This window comes from Neltuma alba, unplaced genomic scaffold (genome assembly GCF_004799145.2).
Source record: "Neltuma alba isolate B1F8T4 unplaced genomic scaffold, ASM479914v2 tig00013267_pilon, whole genome shotgun sequence".
NCBI classification, from domain to species: Eukaryota; Viridiplantae; Streptophyta; class Magnoliopsida; order Fabales; family Fabaceae; genus Neltuma; species Neltuma alba.
The window spans coordinates 161-20,608 of NW_021637559.1; the positions used below are offsets into that span (position 1 = coordinate 161).

The 20,448-nt window shown below is 35.1% G+C and overlaps 3 protein-coding genes across 7 annotated transcripts; all 3 read left to right on the forward strand.

Annotated features, from left to right (window-relative positions):
- The first annotated feature begins 366 nt into the window (after positions 1-366).
- LOC114735948 (pentatricopeptide repeat-containing protein At1g71060, mitochondrial-like) lies at positions 367-4,330 on the forward strand. Of its 5 annotated transcripts, none has more exons than XM_028923736.1 (2): positions 367-916; positions 2,008-4,330. In XM_028923736.1, exon 2 carries the CDS (start codon positions 2,080-2,082, stop codon positions 3,733-3,735), a length of 1,656 nt encoding a protein of 551 aa, XP_028779569.1. In that variant the 5' UTR covers positions 367-916; positions 2,008-2,079; the 3' UTR covers positions 3,736-4,330. The 5 variants fall into 5 exon arrangements, with proteins under 5 accessions (XP_028779569.1, XP_028779566.1, XP_028779565.1 ...); XM_028923733.1 differs by lacking the exon at positions 367-916 and adding an exon at positions 1,136-1,279; XM_028923732.1 differs by lacking the exon at positions 367-916 and adding an exon at positions 1,308-1,373.
- Positions 4,331-5,857: 1,527 nt separating this feature from the next.
- LOC114735953 (ABC transporter G family member 7-like) lies at positions 5,858-11,687 on the forward strand. The gene is made up of 12 exons (XM_028923740.1): positions 5,858-6,267; positions 6,431-6,621; positions 6,710-6,860; positions 7,025-7,157; positions 7,519-7,720; positions 8,359-8,635; positions 8,994-9,125; positions 9,435-9,655; positions 10,174-10,386; positions 10,534-10,618; positions 11,019-11,295; positions 11,382-11,687. The coding sequence occupies exons 1-12, from the start codon at positions 5,983-5,985 to the stop codon at positions 11,390-11,392; spliced, it is 2,178 nt and encodes a 725-aa protein (XP_028779573.1). The 5' UTR covers positions 5,858-5,982; the 3' UTR covers positions 11,393-11,687.
- A 5,691-nt stretch (positions 11,688-17,378) lies between these two features.
- Positions 17,379-18,097, forward strand: LOC114735952 (uncharacterized). The gene has a single exon (XM_028923739.1). The coding sequence runs from the start codon at positions 17,458-17,460 to the stop codon at positions 17,890-17,892; it is 435 nt and encodes a 144-aa protein (XP_028779572.1). The 5' UTR covers positions 17,379-17,457; the 3' UTR covers positions 17,893-18,097.
- Positions 18,098-20,448: the final 2,351 nt, after the last annotated feature.

A 20,448-nucleotide genomic window follows, 5' to 3' on the forward strand; every position in this document is an offset into this window, starting at 1 on the left:
TTTGTTGTAAAATGAGGTATTGTCACAAGTTGTTTATCAGTTAAATTTTAATTTACATAAGAATAATATATCCTGAAATAATAAATCATTTTTTTAATATTTCAATACCCCCGAGGATAGCAGGAATCATGAACGAAGACGCCTGGAAATCGGAAGAATTAGAAATACAAACCATCGATCCCCTCCTTTGTGTTCTCCGATGTCGGCGTGATTGTCAACTCCGACACCCATCACGCGACTACCTCCAGTGGGACTTCACCTTGTGATTGCGTATTCGTTAACTTTTTTTGCTATTGTAAGATCTGTTAATTGTTAATTGGAAACTGAGTACTTAGCAAGAGCTTGACAGTGTTAAGAACCCAGCTATTTCAGGCTCTTCTATTCGAAGTCAATAACTCAGATGCCAAACCTATTGAAAAAAGACAGTATCCATCGCAAACGAATAAATAGATATGGGAATGGGACATATCTGGAACCCGTTTCAGTGTAATAGACTCAGTATCCCGGCTCAGAAGACAAGTCTGATCTCATCGTCGGACCTCTCTCTCTTTGCAGCGATTAGAAGAAAAAGAGTGGAAAGGCAAGTTCACGCAATGATTTGATGTTCTTATAAGAACCCTATTTCTGCAGAAAGTAACAACAGATGAAGACGAAAACCAAGCAAATCTGATGAATAGGGATCAACGAGTTGTCGTTGAGGATGACAATGGATGATCCAGTATATCTCCTTAACCAAGGAAACACAGTAGAGATACGGCTTTTCTAGGGTTGGATCCCGATTCTCGGCTGTGATTTCCTTGATTAAGAAGATAGGAATGGATCAGAGATCTGAAGGAAAGAAGAAGACGTGAGACTGTGAAAATGGCAAAATGCCGTGTGGTAACTGAGGAGCCGGCGGCCGGGTGAAAGATGTGGGGTACATGAAATATATAGTGAAAGGGATGGTAAAATCCTAAGCCTAATATTTCATGGGCCAAAAGCCCAAAAGGCCAATCAACCCAATTCAAAGATTCTGGAATTGAGTGATTTTACCAATATGCCATCGTGATGCTTCTCTCTGTCTTCTATGTCCCAACCATTATCGATTCTGTACTGGAACAACGCCCACGCGGACACGCCCCTCCAGCTCTTGGCCTCGCGCGCGCCCACCCTCTCACGTCGACGCTACTCTTTCAGTCTTCCCTTTCCAAGGAGCCACTGCTAGCCCCTAATCCCCAGGGTTCCGTCTCCTCAGTGTGCGAGAACATGTGTTTGCGTGTTTCTCTCGTCCTTTATCCGGGTACTTCGATGCCGTGACTCCTCAGTATAACACGACAATCCAATTGTTTTTTCATGTTGTAATAATTGAACTTCTGGATTCGCCATTGGCAATAGTGAGTTTTGATGGCGTAGCTTTCCGATGTATAGCTCAAATTCGCGACTTTTGGGTGCTCTACATCAAAACATCAACAGAACCTAAAAACTGAACCTGGGAAATGAGGAGGAAGTAGTTGAGTTGGAACCTTCCTGTATCTTATTCCTCCTTCTGTTTGGTAAATCTACGAAAGTTTTAGTAATGACGTTGGGAATGCAACATACAAAACCGCTAAAAGTTGTTTTTATCCTTTTTCTTCCCGGACTTTTGTTTCTCCCCCAATTATGAATTGCACAAATCATTGCTTTCAGATAGTTTTTTTCCTCCTTTCTTGATGGTTCTTCTTGAGAGCAAAATGCAGACACTTTGTTCACATCTTTCCTGTTTTTAACTTGTTACCATTGCCATTCTATCTTCCATGAATTGTTTTTCATTATGGTCTTCCATTTGGATCTTAGGGTTGGTATATATGATTTGTTAACAGTACTTGATACTTCTTACACCTACATTTAAATGAAATTGGTGGCATAATTGTGTACAGGTCTATTGGGAGTGGGGGAAATGGAAGCATGGATGGGTTTCACATGATTTTGCTCACTTCCTTTTGTTAAATCAAATTAACCTGGTCTCTACATTCTTGTTTTCATTTGAAGCAGCTTTGGTGTGCAAGATTGTAGCATAGCTTGAACTCTGGAGCAAGTGGGTCAATCTGCAACTCCTCTCAAATGGGCCTCATCCAGCTAGCACGAGTATCCAGAAGATTCACCATTACCAGCTTCGTCAACTCTCCAAATCTTTTCCCTGCTCCTAGTTCTCATTGTTGTTCTATTCCATCCATTCCTAGTTCCCTACTTTCTGTAGGAAGTTCAATTTTCTATCAATATGTGAAACCCCTGGAGCAAAACACATTTGGATCTGTAAGAAATCATCCTTCACAGGGCTACCACACCTCCATTAGTGATAGCATAATGCAAGCAGAAGCATTTTCTGAAGCCAAAGACATGAACCCAGATAATGTTAAAGGTCTCACAGCTGAATCGATATGTAAAATTTTATCAAGCAGACCTAGTTCTAGTGTTGAGGAGTCTCTCAGTAATATTTCAGTGGAGGTTTCACCAGAACTGGTAGTTGAGGTCTTAAAGAAGCTAAGCAATGCTGGTATTCTTGCACTATTGTTCTTTCGTTGGGCAGAGAAGCAAAAAGGGTTCAAATACAGTACAGAGAGCTACAACGCTTTGATTGAGGCATTGGGTAAGATTAAACAATTCAAGATGGTATGGAATATGGTTAATGACATGAAACATAAAAAGTTGTTGACTAAAGACACTTTTGCATTGGTTGCACGGAGATATGCAAGGGCTAGAAAAGTCAAAGAAGCAGTGGAGACATTTGAGAAGATGGAGCAGTTTGGGATGAAGCTGGAAGTTTCAGATTTTAATAGATTGATTGATGTTTTGAGCAAGTCAAGGTGTATTGAGAAAGCGCAAGAGTTATTTGACAAAATGAAGAAAAACAGGTTTGCACCTGATGTCAAGTCCTACACAATATTGCTAGAAGGGTGGGGTCAGCAACAAAATTTGCTGAGGCTCAATGAGGTCTATCGGGAGATGAAGGATGAAGGTTTTGAGCCAGATATTGTTAGCTATGGCATTATCATCAGTGCATATTGTAAGGCTAGAAAATATGATGCAGCTATTGAGTTCTATCATGAGTTGGAAGCCAAAAATTTGAGGCCTACTCCCCATATATTCTGTACTTTGATTAATGGGTTGGGTTCTGATAAGAGATTGGATGAGGCTCTCAATTTTTTTGAAAAATTCAAGGCTAGTGGTTTTGCCCCAGAAGTACCAACCTATAATGCTGTCGTTGGGGCTTATTGCTGGTCAATGAAGATGTATGAGGCATACAGGATGATTGATGAAATGAAAAAATGTGGGGTTGGTCCAAATTCTCGAACATTTGACATAATTCTACATCACTTGATAAAGGCTCGAAAAACAAAGGAAGCTTTCTTAGTTTTCCAGAGAATGAGTAGTGACTCCAGTTGTGAGCCTACTGTGAGCACTTACGAGATCATAGTGAGGATGTTTTGTAATGAAGAACGAGTTGATATGGCAATCAGAGTTTGGGATCAGATGAAGATTAAGGGTATTCTTCCCGGAATGCATATGTTTTCCACCTTAATCAATGCATTACGCCTTGACAACAGATTAGACGACGCTTGCAGATACTTTCAAGAGATGTTGGATGTAGGCATTCGACCTCCTGGCCCAATGTTTAGTAACTTGAAACACGCTCTTCTTGATGGAGGCAGGGAGAATACAGCTAAACTATTGTCTCAACAGATTGATAAAATTAGGAAAACTCCTATCATTGGATGACGCTGGAATATACATCACAAGAATCCCAAGGGACGCCTAAGGTCATCTCATCCATCTGTACCAGTCATTGAGCTATTTTTGGTGTGTGATCCACTAAGGATCATTGCCTAGGTGGGCGGCCTCTGAGGAGGGCCAAAGGAAGAAGCTTTTCGGAAATTTGATCCGTTGTATCTTGCCAAACAACTGACCCTTCTCTTACATTTGCCTTTCCACTGAATACTTCAGCCGTTCTAACCTCCAAGTTGGTCACCCTAGAGATGAGTTCTCTTCCATTGTTTCCCATCTCCAATCACCATTGCATTACATGTTTTCTCCGGAAAATATCAGCTTTTGTGGTTTCTCTTCTGTTGACAACAGCTGAACTGCGGGTTATTATCACTGTTTGCATTCTGCATGGAATGAAGGTTCCATAAAGGCTCTGATCTCCATTGATATCTTCGGTAGATATATGGCAAATCGGTAGGGACTATAGTTCAGTAAGACCCTTTCCGGCGGCTGATAAATGAAATTAGAGGCTGATTGGCATGTTCAGATCTGACTTATAGCAGTGAAGTCAGCTCCTGCACACGGACTGGTTGGCAAAATCTCTTCTCCGTTACTACCTGTTCTTAATAAAAGACCTTATTTAATTTTTGTTTTAATCCTAAATATAAGATCCTAATCCATTTTATCTCTCATATTTATTCATTTTTTTCCAAATAATCATTCTAATAATGATAGTTCTAACAAACAAATTTGATTATTAGGAATATTTTAGGAAACACAATACATATTTATTACAAATAGCTAATTTAACTTATTTTCTTAATCTATTCAAATTAGTCAATTAAATTTTATATTTAGAACCAGAGATAGTATTACTTTCGATTCTTAATATAAGAGATAATTGACTAATTTGAGTAGATTAAAAAAAATTAGTTAAATTGGTTATGTGTAATAAATATATGTTTCTGTTAAAATATTATTGCTAATAAAATATATTGGATAGAACTACTATTATTATAAGGAATAATTAATCTCCAGGTCCTTATAGTTTCATATGATTTTTAATTAGGTTTCTATAAAAAAATTTCTTCTTATCAGATTCTTTTACTTACACGTGTATTTAATTATGTCTCTTTATTTTTTTTATCAAGTTCTTATAATTTCACTTATTTTTTAATTAGTCTTTTTTAGTTTTAAACAAATTATTTATTAACTTTATTCTTTAAACTTGATTTTATTTTTAAATTAATAATTAGATAATTAGATTAAATAATTAATATAATCATCTAGTAATTAATAATTAATCGGAATAATAAATTATACTTAACTATAAATTATTTATAATTATATTCTAATTTTAGAAAATTTTACTACTATAATTTGAATTTTATTGTAATAAAAATGAAAATTGAAAAATAAATAATATATACTTTTAACTAAAAATTTTAAAAAAATATTAATATAAGATTATTATAATAATTTATTATTTATAAAATAAAGAATAAAAATTATAAAGACCTAATTAAAAAAAGATAAAACAATAAGGATCTGATAAAAAGAAAAAAATTATAAGGACATGATTAAAAACATATGAAATTATAAAGACTTAATAAAAAGAAAAAGAAATCATAAGGACCTGATTACAAATAGGTCAAAACTATAAGGATTTGTATATTAATTATCTCTTATTATAAGACTACTTAAAAAAATAAATAAATATAAATAATAAAATAAATTGGGGTTTTATATTTAAACTAAAATAAAAGTAAAATGAACTCGTATATCAAAAATTGGAGGTAGTATTATATTTTTAGTGTAATTTTGAACCTTTAAGTCAAAATTTGATAATTCAAATTAAAACTAATTAGAGATCCATCACTTAAGCCATTTGAGGATCGATCTTCAGTTCATAACGCCAAACCATTACCAATCTCCTAAAACCTGATCGAGGCAAAGGAAATCCAAAATATGGAATATAAGCAAAGAAAAGCATCAAATTGTGCATTTTACGGCACTCAAATTCCACTTTTACCCATCATAATATCTTATCTGGAAATCGACACGCGTCACTTAATGGCCGCTTAGCTTAGATGCCGTCTTGAAAAGCCGAACAAGGCTCCGACGAAACGATGTCGTTTCCGTCCTTCCCTGTACTCCTTTCTCCGTTTTTGGCATTTTCAGTTATCAGCAAGGAGGTTCAGCAGAGAACGTAGTTCACTGCGAGACGAAAGGAAAAAGAGAAGCAATTACTGGAAGAACATAATGGTGGCTTTTGGCGGGAAAAAGTTGCGCCAAATGGTTTCAGGCTTCGGTGGTAACGGTCTCGGCCAGGTCCTCGCTGCTGTGGCAGTGACCGTCCTTGTCCGCCTCTTCTCTGGTCCCGGTCCCGTGTTGCCCCCAGAAACCGATAATGAGGACCAGGGAGATGGGGCGAATGATGATATTGATGAAGGGGAGAGCGAAGGTCCGGTTTCGGGCAAAGTTTTTCCGGTCACAATCCGGTGGAGCGACATCACCTGCTCTCTTTCTGATAAATCCTCCAAGTCTGTGAGTTTTCTGTCTTCTTACTCTGTGACGCTTCGTGAATGCTCTGTTCAGTTGTTATGTTAGGAAATTGGAAATTACGGATATTACGCTTTATTTTATGAAGAGGACAGTTTGTAAGTTGAAATCATTCTTTACAATGGTAATTGTAATTTTAAATTGATAGGTGAGATTTTTGCTCAAAAATGTGAGCGGAGAAGCGAAGCCTGGAAGATTATTAGCTATAATGGGCCCGTCGGGTTCTGGAAAAACTACATTGCTCAATGTTCTTGCGGGTCAGCTAGCAGCATCTCCCCGGCTGCATCTGTCAGGCCTTTTGGAGTTCAATGGCAGGCCTAGTTCAAAGAGAAGTTATAAGTAGGCTTGTTAGCAACTTCTGTTTCCTGCTTTTTCTTGTGATTCCTTTATCTAAGGATAAGAGTTCTTATTTTTGTCATGGCTGTAGGTTTGCTTATGTGAGACAGGAGGATCTGTTTTTCTCGCAGCTCACAGTGCGAGAAACATTGTCGCTTGCTACAGAGCTCCAGCTGCCTGGCATATCTTCCGCGGAAGAGAGGGATGAATATGTGAAAAATCTCTTGTTCAAGCTAGGATTGGTAAGATGCCCTCATATGTTGTAATTTTTAATGGGTTAAAGTGATCGCTGATTATTAACTATGGATGCTGTCTGTCTTCATATCATATATTTAAATAATTCTACTCTACTCCTATGGTACTCATATTTACCCGCTTTGGCAACTTGAATCCCTTTCTTCTGAAGGTCAGCTGCGCTGATACCATTGTCGGTGATGCCAAAGTTCGGGGAATTAGTGGTGGTGAAAAGAAACGCTTATCTTTGGCGTGTGAGCTTCTTGCAAGCCCGTCTGTTATATTTGCTGATGAACCAACTACCGGTAAGTATGCCTCTCCATTATTTGCCTAGCAACAGATCTGAGTTCTGCATATAATATAGCTTAATACGTGGCTAATATAATACCCTGTGGGCACTGCTCAATATTTTTTATTTTTTTGAATTAAGTATACTGTAACATTATCTACGTAGGCACTGCTTCCTTGCTGCATTCAATTAATGTTTAACGTAATAATCTGAAGCTTATGCGTTAATGACTAAATGGCTTAACCATTCTCATAGCTTTTGACAAAATCTGAAGCTAAACTCCATTTTTTTTTTCCCTGGCAACAGAAGTTAAACTCCAAATTATAACTTGTTTTTTGTTCTTTCATTCATCACTAATTTACTTGTGGTGCTTCCAGGACTTGATGCCTTTCAGGCTGAGAAAGTGGTGGAAACTCTCCAACACCTTGCACAAGATGGTCATACAGTAATTTGTTCTATTCATCAGCCAAGAGGTTCAGTGTATAACAAATTTGATGACATCGTCTTGCTAACTGAGGGTTCACTTGTTTATGCTGGCCCTGCGCGTGATGAACCATTGGCATACTTCTCAAAACTTGGGTTGTCATTCTAACCTTCTCTGTTTTATTCAATCGTACATTTTTCATAGGGGGGTGTCTTTTGAAAAGAAAATGTAATAATAATAATTTATGGATGTGGTGTCTGAGTTAATTTAGTCAGAAATTTAAATTTTACACTTTGCTGTATAGAGTTTTTGCTTGAAACTGATCATAATGTTGAGATAATTCACTTTTCTAGTTTGACTTCATAAATTTATACCAATTCTTGTAGTGAACTATTAAAATTACCATGATTCAGGTAACAAACCAGTGTGAGAAAAGTGAGGGTCTTCTTGTTTTTTTTTTGGTCGAGCATTAATGGAAGTTACGCTTATGTAAGGGAAAAAATAATTTGCAAATGTTTCTATTTTGGCTTCAAGTTGAGAAAAATATTTTGCAATAGTGTGAATACTTGTTTTTCATTGTTTTTTTATTTGAGTTATACAAACCGTTGTTGCAAAAAAAAAAAAAAAATGTAGAAGTGTTGTTTCTTTGGAGGCACATGCTCCCTTTGACTTGTTCAATATTTTTTTGTTAATATTTTGACAGTGCATTGTTTATCTGTTCAAGTCAGCGTTACAGCTATACATCTTGTACAGTTAGTTCTGAACGGATGGTTGACTGTTGTTTATGTAACAGGTACCATTGCCCTGATCATGTGAATCCTGCTGAATTTTTGGCTGATCTTATATCCATTGACTACAGTTCTACTGAAAGTGTTTATTCCTCTCAGAAGAGAATTGATAGTCTTGTTGAGTCATTTTCTGAAAGACTTTCTACGATAATATATGCAACTCCAATTACCAAAGAAGTGCTTCACAAAAATGGAAAGAGAATTGGGATGAGAACTGTAGCTAAGAAGAAAGGAGGTTGGTGGAAACAGTTCTGGTTGCTCCTCAGGCGAGCATGGATGCAGGTCTGCCTATGTATTGACTTTCTGTGTAAAGTGCATGATAGGACCTGCATAGGATTATTTTTGCCTTGAAATAAAAGATTAATGAGGCTTGATCATGTCATTTGGCAAGACACGATTAGAAAGATGGCATAAGTATCAATTCTCCTTTTCACATCTTGTTTTATGATAAATCTGCTTCTTCTCCCACCTTACCTTTGGTTTCAACATCAGTTATTTTCTTCATGTCTTCATCCCTGATTAACCTGGCTATGAATCAAAATTCTAGATATGCATATAATTAATTGATTCGGTCTTTCTCATGTAAGTAGAGTGGAACTTGTGTTTCTTATTTTCTTTGAAAATTCTAATGGTTGACTAGGCTTCCCGTGATGGACCAACAAACAAAGTTCGAGCAAGGATGTCAATTGCCTCAGCTGTTATTTTTGGTTCGGTTTTCTGGAGAATGGGGAGATCTCAGACTTCAATACAAGACAGAATGGGATTGCTTCAGGTTGTTTGGTTGTTTTTGTTCTTTCATTCCTATTTCCTGATTGGCTGCTAATCTACAGGGCAGAGGGACTTTGAAATTTTTCAATGCATTTTTGTCTGTTAGTCTACATGATTCCATTGGGTGTATGTCTTTAAATTTTGGTGGGACTTCTGCAAACTTACGAGAGAGTTTGGCAATCATGAGTACGAACTATTAAATTGAGCAGGCACAAATTGTATCCATAATTTTGATAGTCACTAGAATTACAGTATCTCTGGAATCTGCATTAGGTTTGCCTTTTCGTGCTCCTCACATGATTGGCATTCACAGGTTGCTGCAATAAACACAGCTATGGCTGCTCTTACAAAGACTGTTGGGGTGTTTCCAAAGGAGCGGACAATTGTAGATAGAGAACGTGCAAAAGGCTCCTATTCATTGGGTCCTTATCTGTTTTCAAAATTGCTCGCTGAGATTCCTATTGGAGCAGCTTTTCCACTGATGTTTGGTGCTGTTTTGTACCCTATGGCGCGTCTCCATCCTACATTACTGAGGTCAGCTACCCAAGTCAATCATTATGATCAACAATTGCAATGTCACTTTTTTCTTTGAATTTTTTGACTGTAGATTGCAAATTTCTTTGCCGCTGATATCATGAGAAAACAGAGCACTATGTATGGCAAAATTCCGTAGTGGTCTCTGGACAGGATTGTGAAAATAACTTGTTTCCTTTATAGGGGCTGTAATGAATTTTAGAGGGGATAAATGACTTTGCTAAGATTACTAGATATAGGTCTTGTTTGTAGCATAGAATTTGAAATGAGTCGCATTGTTTATTGATTTGGTTATAAATGCAAATGATTTAAATGTCAATAATATATTTTCTTATACAAGATGTCAATAATATGCTTCTCTTATCTCTTGAAAAGCATAGACGAATATATCCTGACACCCACAAAAACATGTCTTCTCCCCTGGTCCCTGCCTTTGTTTACCCTTTGGATGGGATGATTTGTGCAAAGTGTTTTAAAAAAATTATCTCAAGTATTACTGACTAGGCTTGACATTCCAGATTTGGGAAATTCTGTGGCATAGTCACTGTGGAATCTTTTGCTGCATCTGCGATGGGTCTTACTGTTGGAGCAATGGTTCCAACCACTGAAGCAGCCATGGCAGTTGGCCCCTCTCTTATGACTGTTTTTATTGTATTTGGAGGCTATTATGTCAATCCTGAAAATACTCCAATCATCTTCCGCTGGATTCCTCGCATTTCGCTCATTCGATGGTATGCAGAATCCTAATTTTTAGTAATTAAAAGTTTTCCAATAATGTAACCTGTACGAGGAAGCTCTCTCGCGCTAAAGAATACTCCAAGATGAATATGGTTTCCTTTACTTAGGCGCTGATGAAATTGGTTCGTGTATTCTTTCAGGGCTTTTCAGGGACTCTGCATCAATGAATTTAGTGGTCTTCAATTTGAACATCATAATCCATTTGATATTCAAACGGGAGAACAGGTGAGGAAGGAGCCTTTTTTTTTTTTTTCGAAGAAAAATTTCCAACTAAGGGCTAATTCAATACAACTGCTTAAAAGTGGATGGTTTCTGCAAATAGTCCGCCCCAAATTATATCTTGCTTATTGTAAGCTATCAACAACACTGATTCTATCCAACAGAATCAGTTATTTGCCATGAAGTACCATTGCTTGGAAAGCTGTATCATGTTTGATACGTTATGATTACGACACTATAATTTGAATTTAAACTCTATATCTTGTGCTGTTGTAGTCATGTGTCCATATTTTTATCTGTATCAATCATCTTAGTTTATCTAGTTTTCGCATAGTCTAAAAACACTTCTAATAGAGATTGTTAGTTTGTTGTCTTGCTTTCCTGATCCGCGCTCTCTTACTCGCAGGCACTGGAGCGCATATCCTTTGGAGGAAGCAAAATTAGGGATACAGTGGTCGCACAAAGCAAGATACTCTTATTTTGGTACTGCACCACCTACCTTCTCCTTGAGAAGAACAAGCCTAAGTACCAGCAACTTGAGCCATCTGCACTCGACCACGACAAATCACACTCAAAACTTGAGGAGCTTAATCCTGAACAAGAAGGTCATCCACTTGAAAATCAACCAGTGAAGCAGGTTGATTCAAATCAACCTGATCCTGTTGGACCTTTCATCTTAGAAGGTTTGTAGTCAGTTGGGTTGCTGGGCACTAGTACTGTTCTTGTCAGATTTCAACTCAACTATCATATATTGATTTATCTCGTACAGGTGCTGAGTAAGTAAAGAGGGAGATCTTTGCAAAGGATGACCTTCTCAGTCCTGACTTTACAAGCCAATAAGCTCTTTGTTTCCTTATAGAACAGGGCCTTGATCATGATGTGATTAGGTACACCCTTCGCAGATTAGAAATGCCATTGGGGACAACATTCGATGTGATGAATGTATAGTGGATCTACTTAGGATGTGTTGAATATAGCAGCAAGTTGTCATAGGTGTAAAACATAGCGTTTTGTTGCTGTGCTGCGGTTTCAAGTTTCAACGGCAAATTTGAACAAATCTGCATGGTTCCGATTCTCCCTCCCTCTTCCATTTAAATGTGCATAATTTTTAAAATACTACCTCCGGAAATGAGACTACAAATGAGATATTATAATTAGGAGTGGATATAAAATAAAATTAAGATATAAAATTTGGATAGTAAATGTAAGAGAATCAGATCTGCTGCCAAATGCTTGGTCGTGAATTCCTTGTAGGTATAAACCATCCGCAGTATGTTCCTACGACTGCAAATGGGTTCGTTGACTTCGTTCATGTCAAATTCTTTGCGATTGAACGTGATTGCATTTGGTAATGTGTGATTTATTTCCCTAAATTAAAGCGCGGAATTTGGATTTACCCTATATTTATAGTTGGATGGGAAAAACATTAGGAGGGAAAGAATGTTAATTAAGCGGGAGAACTCTCAAAAAGAAAATAAAAATGGTAGAGGCAGAATAAATTTTAAATAAAATTGATTTATAATTATGATTTCAAGAATAGATTTGGTTGTAACGTATTTATAAAATTGATTTGCAAGATTAATTTTGAGTATCATTCAAAAGCAAAATTAAAAAGTCAAAATTATGGTTTTCTTAAAAAATACAAAGACTTGGTGCTTTGGTCGGCGATCACATAATTTTAATGAGCGTGAGCGACGGATAGGAGAGAGATGAAGCATCCACATCCATTATTAATATAGTTGCAATTATTACAGATAAAAATTCAAAATTAATTAAGATATTTCACTTTTCCATTAAATGTGTGTCTCATTTATTCAACGACTTTTCAAATTTAGAAAATTCTTCTAGAGCACTTCTGAGATTTTCTCCCCTCCTTTCATATTGTTTTTCACCGATACATTTCTTTTATTGGTGAAGGCAGAATGGATAAATTTAAAGGCCCCCGCCGCCGCATTGCTGGAGCGACGTGGTCGGTTGCGGGGTTCTTGCATATTTTCTAGAAGACCGTGTAACATGATGTGAAGTTTGAGACCTGACTTGGCTATGTGAATGACAAATAATACTTTATTCAAAATGAACCTTCTTCTCATTCTGCAGTGTAAACTAGATTGTATTACAAAATGAGTGTTACGTTTAGGACAGAACAGAATAATTAAAAATGAATGGACATGAAGATGTGCTTGGCCAGGCCCAGCAAATGAAGCACAGAGAGAGACATTGAAACCGAAAAACTCAAAAGAACCGAAAGCAGAATGGCAAGAGCCAAACAAGGCCTTGTTTCCATCAAGAGAGTCTGCAACAGCCCCACAGCTTCACATATATCAGAACCATAATTCTGTTCCCAGTAGCCTCTCTCCCACTCCATAATCCTCCAACCTCTTCCACTACTCATCTTCTTCTTCTTCATCTTCATCTGTATCTCTCGAATTCGCAGGCGAAGAACGATCATGCTTTCGTCCACCAGCTTCCCATCGTAATGTTGGCCGTAAGAGTCCCTGTTTGACGCAGACGCAATGAAGCTTCTTGGAGCAGTCATCACATAATTACTGGTAGTAGTGATGAAGAACTTGTTTGGAAAAAGTCTTGTTGGGCCTAAACAAAGAGAAGAAGCACAAGCAGATGGTGCCATCTTTTTCAACAATGGAAGAAGAAGCAGTGCTATAAATGTGTGTGTGTGTGTAGGATTTCATATATATAGGCAGCAGCAATATATAAGTCAGCAAGTTCGGCTGATGATATTCATAGATTTTTTTTTTTTTTTACAAAATAGTTTAAGTGAGTTAGATCTCGAGAACCTATCAGAACCAAAGCATGCATTTAGGTTCAGAGAGGTTTATAGAGGTACTTACATATCGTCCACTAATAAAATCCTCATATTGGCATCGGGCTTCAAACTTACCACCTTATACGTTATGGGCTGAATCCTTACCAACCGGACCAACTCTTATTGGTATATTGGTAGATTCTATATGCATTGCATGGCATAAAAAGTCCAATGTTTAAATGAATGATGTGCTGTGTTGGGTTGACGCGTAGGGGCATGAAAGAAAGATGATAAATGAAGGAAAAGAGTGTGGAGGTGGCCGCCCCATATCCTAACTATAATCTGAAGCTTCGCTGGTTTAACTGAATGTTGAAATTTTCTCCGGCCGTGTCCGTGTAGATGACGTTTCTTAATTTCTCAGAAGCTTGGAAGGCGGCTCCAATTACACGTGTTTTCTTTATTTATATACTATTTATAGTATATATGCATGTTACTATAAAGAGTAAACACCCCCAACCAAAAAAAAAAAAAAGCCCTCTTCCATGAAACGGATGTAAATATTTTTTTAATTGGCGAATACCGAAAGGAAATGTTCAAAATGACAACTATTTCTTTGAAAAAAAATCAAGTCAAAAGAATTATGGGAAAATTGCTGAGAATTTTCCAATTAAAAATTTTATTACTCAAAGCTACTTGAAATTTTTAGGTTTTTGGGCAAATGTCATTTATTTTCAGCAAATGTAACTTTTTTTCAATTGTGTGTAATATATCTTTAATTAATCTTTATATAACTAGATCTAAATCACTTTCATTTTGAATAATATTGAATATAATTTAAGATAAATTATATATAGTTGGAGAAGAGTTGCAAAGGCTCTTGTTGGGGGGAGCAGTGGGAACTTTTTTGCAATAGGCAAAAGCTTGAAAGGGCAATGTTGCCTAGAGGTAGAAGGCCTATGCATGGGTTGTTAATTTCTTTCTCAGAGAAGAAGGAAAGATGGTGTACAGGGAATAAGTATCGGCTAATTCTATACTAATAGTCACAGTGAGATAAAAGATACAATCTAGTATTACCCGAAATGATTGGGTGTAAAGTGTCTGTAGATGACTTTTTGAGTTTGTTGTCAAATCTCAGAACTCAACTCTAGACAGATGATGGAAACTGCCAAACTAGAATATAATAGGTGAAAAGGAATTTTAGGTGGGAGTTATTGCAAATGCTATGAACTTGTAAATGAAGAACAAATTGAAGAAATAACCTTAAATTTTTATGTTTTCAAATTAAATCACTAAAAAGGAATTGCACCTTAAAGGCCTAAAAATTTGAGATATCTTTCGACAATAAAAATTTTAAGAAGATTTTCAGTAATTTTTTTGACTACAAAGATCTATCAATATTGAGAACATAGTTGACTTTTAATGTTACTTAAAGAGTGTTTGTCAACCTCCAAACCCTAGTTTCAGAAACACTTTTCCGCAAAACGAGACAAATTCTTTCACATATTTGTTTTGTAAACCGTAAAAACACTTCTGAAACCATAGTTTGATTTCTATCCAAACACATCTTTAGTTAAATCGAATCAAGTCAAACTAAACATATCCCAAATGTTATGATATGATCAAGCTGGCTCTTATTGCTCCAATGGATCACTCTTGTATACTTCATAAAAATAACTCATTTGTAATTAACTTGGAACGCAAGTTTTTAGGCCAACAGAAGATAAGTTATTGACTGGAATAGATTTAAAGCAACCTAAAAAACCGTTAAATTCCTTTATTAAATAAAGAAATAAAAAAGTACCACTCAAACTAATAATTCAAAATAGACAGTGTATTTAAATGCTTGTACGGTTAAGATGAAGAGGATCTGATTAATATCATAATTAGTCTAGCGCCGTCCTTTGTCAGGTAAGGCCTACCTTGTCGGCAACAGTTGCCCGCACCAGACCGTCACTCTCTTCTGGGTAATGTTCTCCTCCTGCGCACATGAACCTATAATTTTGCAACCATCGTCGTTTTAATTTTGGATAATTTCAATTTCTTTTTGAGCGAGTTATATAATTGAGCTTGGCATCTAAGTGCGAACGTGAGATCATGTAGTAAATATAACTATTATATAGTCATGCATCATTCTTTCAAACTTATATTTAATTAACTTATAAAAAACTAGACACATATTCTCATATATCCTTCTTTATTGGGGTTTAGGGTCATCTTAATTTAATATATTTATTATGAATGTATTATTTAGATGAGGCAAAGAAATATCAATAAAAATTCTTTTTGTTTTTTGGTATGATGAAATTTTAGTATCCAAATTACCTGAAAATTTCAGATTAAAACGCTTCATGAATTGATAATACTAAAGAGATAACAATAATAAGTTTTAAAATTTAAATAATAAAATAATGGCATCGTAGGAAATCTTTCAAAAATAAAATTAAAAAAATTCAAATAATATAATATAAATTTTAAAATATTGTTATATTTATTATATGATAGCTTACTAAAATTTCATATTCCAAGTTTTACGATAACCAAATATGATTTGGATTCGGCTCTACTCATTTATTCAAGGGAGGAAGTGAACTACTCCCTCCGTTTCTTATTATAAGAGACAAATAACCGAAGTACGTTGATCAAAAAAACAGTTAAAATTAGTTAAGAACAATTAATGTGTAAAAAGTATAATTTTTTTCCAAAAATGCCCTCATTAATAAGGAGAGAGAGCATGAGAGAGAACAATTAAATTATTAAAAGAAAGAGAAGTGGGAGGGAGAGAGAGTATGAGTTGGAGATAATAAATATGGGTAAAATAGTAAATCAACACAAAAAAGTAGATACAACTTGTAAGTGTCTCTTATATATAGGAACATACCATAAGCATCAAATGTCTCTTATAATAAGAAACGGAGGGAGTAATAATCAATGGCAAAGGGAATTGATAGGAGTTATCAGTTATGATCCCCTGTTTATTAAAATTTAGTTTTTACTTTATTTTTTATGGGTAAATGTGTAAATTTATTTTGAAAGTTTTTACTTTGAAAAAGTTTTATATTTTCCTGTCCCAAATATATATTATGCTTTTCAATCTTGAGTTCTTGACCTTTTAATAATCAAATCATGACTCCCTCCATTGATAAATATTGATAAACCTAAGCACCTCATTAAGGAGACTTTTTCAATTATGTGCATTTTATTCAATGAGAAGAAGACCTAAAAAATAATAGTAGTTGCAAAAAATCTACAATAAAAAGGTTATATTTCATATTAATTTTTTATAAAAATTTATAAAAGTAAATACTTTCAAGAAAACATGAGATAATATTGTTTTGTCATTTTTATTTAATGAAAGGAATTCAAACACTTACACGCAATCTCATACTTAAATAATACTAATAATAACATGTTACTTTGTAAAAAGAAAAAACATTATAAAAATGGATTAAGATACAGATTTATCCTATGAATTTTTATTCAAGAATGTTGAGCACCAAAAGTTTTGTTGAGTGTAAATTTGCTTTAAAAATTTAAAATCATAGTAATATTATCTCTAATCATTAAAAAACTAATATTGATTGTTAAAATATTGATATAGACTATTAACATATTTAATGATAAGAAGCATTATTTGCTAAAATTTTGGGAACAAATCTATAACTTATTTTCTTTTATTATATGTATATATTTTTTATAAAGCTTTACAAATTTATATCGATATATTCATCTTACTCACTGCACACATTCATGCACCTTACGGTACGTAATTACCTCCTCAGATTCTGGCAGCCACACGTCGCTTTCTGGCTTTGACAAATGGCTTTTTCTCAGGCGTCACGCAAAACAAACACGCTTTTGCCTCGTTGCTTGGCTTTTTCCCGAAGATGCTTCCTCCTCTCACGGCGCTTTTTTTTTTTTTTAATTTTATTATAATTATTTTACTTTTCTCTCTAACGATCTATAAATTCGTTTCTTCCCTCCCAACGCAGATCACATTCTATCCTCATACAAACCCTTACAGTACAAATCCAACGACTCTCAAAACTCAAAACCTTAATTCATCGATCCAAAAATCATCAAAATGCAATCCATTTCCTTAAATTCTCCCTCATTCCTCTCAGTTCCTGATTCGAATTCGAGGCCGAGCCTGTATCGGAGGAAAACCAGCGTCCTGGCGTGGAGGAGAGAGGCGGCGGATCAGAATTTTGGCGGGAGAATGGTGGACGAGAGCATGATCATTCTGAGGAAGAGAATCCATGAGATGAAGATGATTGAGAAGAACTACGAGCCGCCGGAAGATTGGATGGACTGGGAGAAGCGTTACTACACGAGCTATGACTCCATGATTTGCGAGGCACTGGGAGTGCTGCAGACGCAGTTGATGAACACGAGGCCGAGCTTGGCCCTGGGGATGATTGCCTTGCTTGCCATGAGTGTGCCTACTTCGTCGGCTTTTCTTTTGTACCATCTGGTGGAGCTGTGTAAGCAGATTTTGGGAGGGATTCATCTTTCTTAATTTCTATTAATTCATTGGACTTGAGGAAACCATCTATGTGTATATAGTGAAAGCAAGAATTCCGATTTGTTGCTTTATGTTAGGGCTAGGGTGATCTGGGGGAAATTTTTTGGTACCCAGAATCTATACATGTTTGTGATATATACAGCATACAGAGCATTCGTTGTTGTGATTGATCAGGTAATGCTCAGTTTCATTAAGTTGATGTTCTTCTCTCTCTTTACTATGTAAATAGAGGATTAACTAAACAAATTGATGTTTCATTTTATCAAAAGTAATCAATCAAATTGTTGTTCTTCTCCTCTGTTTTAAATCATTCTGTAAACCATTGCTCATATATAATGGACTCTGTCTTGAATAATTTTATTGGGACCTGTAGTTGCTGCACATGGGTTTCTCAGTTTTTTAAGGAGCTGACAGATAGAAGAACGCTGATTCCACATTTTATGTTCTTTCTCTTCTCTTTTGACATATGGTAATTGTGTATTCATAAGATCCACTGGATTTTATCAGTTTTCTTCATATAATGCTCATGTACTTAGGCTCATGAATTTCTCCGAATTAAAAACTGTCAAAAACGGTGATTTACTTGACTCCAATTAAGATATATATTTCAACCCACATGTAGCAGAATCATTAATATTCATACACAGCAAATGTATAGACAGAAGAAGAAAGTAGAAATTTGAAGAGAGAAACCTTTTTCGGAAGAGAAATTCTATGTTCCCTTATGTGTGCGCGCGCACTCCTTTAGATATAGGAATTAGGACCCATTAGTTTACAGTTTTCGTGATGGACAATCTGTTTCCTTTCCCACAACAGTGCATTTAATCTTTTTTTTTGTTTTGCCTCCATATAAAGCATTTAATTGTTAATATTAGAAAAATTATATTGGGTTTGGCCCATTAATTCATCATAAGTGGACATTAAAACCCAACAAAAATGAACATATACCCTTTCAGCGGCAAATATTCAACACAACTGGACGAGGACAAGTCTAGCAGAAACCACTAGTTGATCACCAAGGTTTGAGTTCATACTCACATTTAGTGTCCGACAATATTTTGAACGGGATTGTCTCTAATAAAAAAAAATACCTGTACTTATCAAAAATCATTTAGATTATACTTCTTTGGTTCTATTTATAAGGTAGAGAAATAAGATTTTTTGGTCTTATTTATAGGACACTGAAAGAAATTTTTTATATAGATGTACAATTTTACCCCTCATTTTGTTATTGTGTTGATTTTGTTTACATAAGGTATAATGTATATTAAATAGAGTTAAAGTTGGAAATTTATTAAATTTTAAATGAGAATAAATGAAGTTCAAGATTTTTCTTCGTTTGTGTGAAACATGCTGAAAATACCTTATAAATAAAACCAGAGAAGTATCTAAAAGATCAAGACTTCAATGCTCCTCTCTCCAAAACTAGTTTCCGGATATCTCTTGGGAATAACCAAATAAAGGAAGGATAGACAACTTATTTGAATGGCTGTTTGGCTTTCACCTAAAATTGAGTTTTTGTAATTTTTGAGACAAAGCTATTTTACAGTTATATTCCCCCCCCCCTTTTGTTTTTGGTTTTTTTAGTTCATTTTTTCTCCCCCAAAAAGAAGCTGGTTTAGTGTCATCCTCGTGATGCTGTTTGGTGGATGATTTGGATAGCTTGTCTTCTTTTTTCCCCCTTATCTACGTGGTGGGGTTTGTCCTTCCGTTGCCCTTTTGTCATTTTCTGATTTCTACCTTTAAATTGATCACCTCATTTAGGTATATATGTGTCTATATATATACACTAATTTCATTTCTTAAAAAATAATTAACTAATTTAAATAGGTTAAAAAAATTAGTTAAATTAATTATTTATAATAAATAGGTATTGTCTTTCTAAAAATATCTTTGTTAGTAATATGTATTAGCTATAACTATCATTTGATGAAATTTTAATATGTACAACTATTATAAAAGCTATCTGTAAAACAATTAATAAATATGAGAGACAAAATAAATTATGAAATTATATTTAGGATCAAATTAAATATCAAACTGTTTTTTATATTAAAGACACGAGATAATATAATCAACTTTTCACAATACAACCAAACATGTAAATATAAGGAATAAAATTTAAGAATTTCTTGGGACGGCATTTAAGTATAAATGTCTTGTAAAGAAAAATAATGCGAGGTTACTAAATAGTACAATTAACAAAAAGTGAAATCGGATTAGAAACCCTATTTAAAAACTTAATTAGTTAAAAAGACATAAATTTGAACAAGTGCAACTATAATCATTGAGTGTAATTTCTTTTTTCCTGTTGTGTACAACCCATCAACAATAATATACAATAACTATCAATATGAAAATCATTTACATATCCCAAAAGATATGTTGTACATAGTGAAAGACAAATTACACTCACATATCATACTTACACATGCTCAAATTGAGGTTATTTTAGCCAATTAAGTTTTCAAACAGAAATTCCCTTACAAAAATTTCATCATTAAGACAGACTATTAACGGGACTAGAATGGTAAACAACTGAACAGAGCA

Coding starts and splice junctions, on each gene's coding strand:
- LOC114735948 (XM_028923736.1), top strand. CDS start 2,080: ATGGGCCTCATCCAGCTAGCACGAGTATCCAGAAGATTCACCATTACC.
- LOC114735953 (XM_028923740.1), top strand. CDS start 5,983: ATGGTGGCTTTTGGCGGGAAAAAGTTGCGCCAAATGGTTTCAGGCTTC. Junction 7,721..8,358: donor GCATACTTCTCAAAACTTGG/GTTGTCATTCTA, acceptor TTTATGTAACAG/GTACCATTGCCCTGATCATG. Junction 10,387..10,533: donor CGCATTTCGCTCATTCGATG/GTATGCAGAATC, acceptor GTATTCTTTCAG/GGCTTTTCAGGGACTCTGCA.
- LOC114735952 (XM_028923739.1), top strand. CDS start 17,458: ATGCAATCCATTTCCTTAAATTCTCCCTCATTCCTCTCAGTTCCTGAT.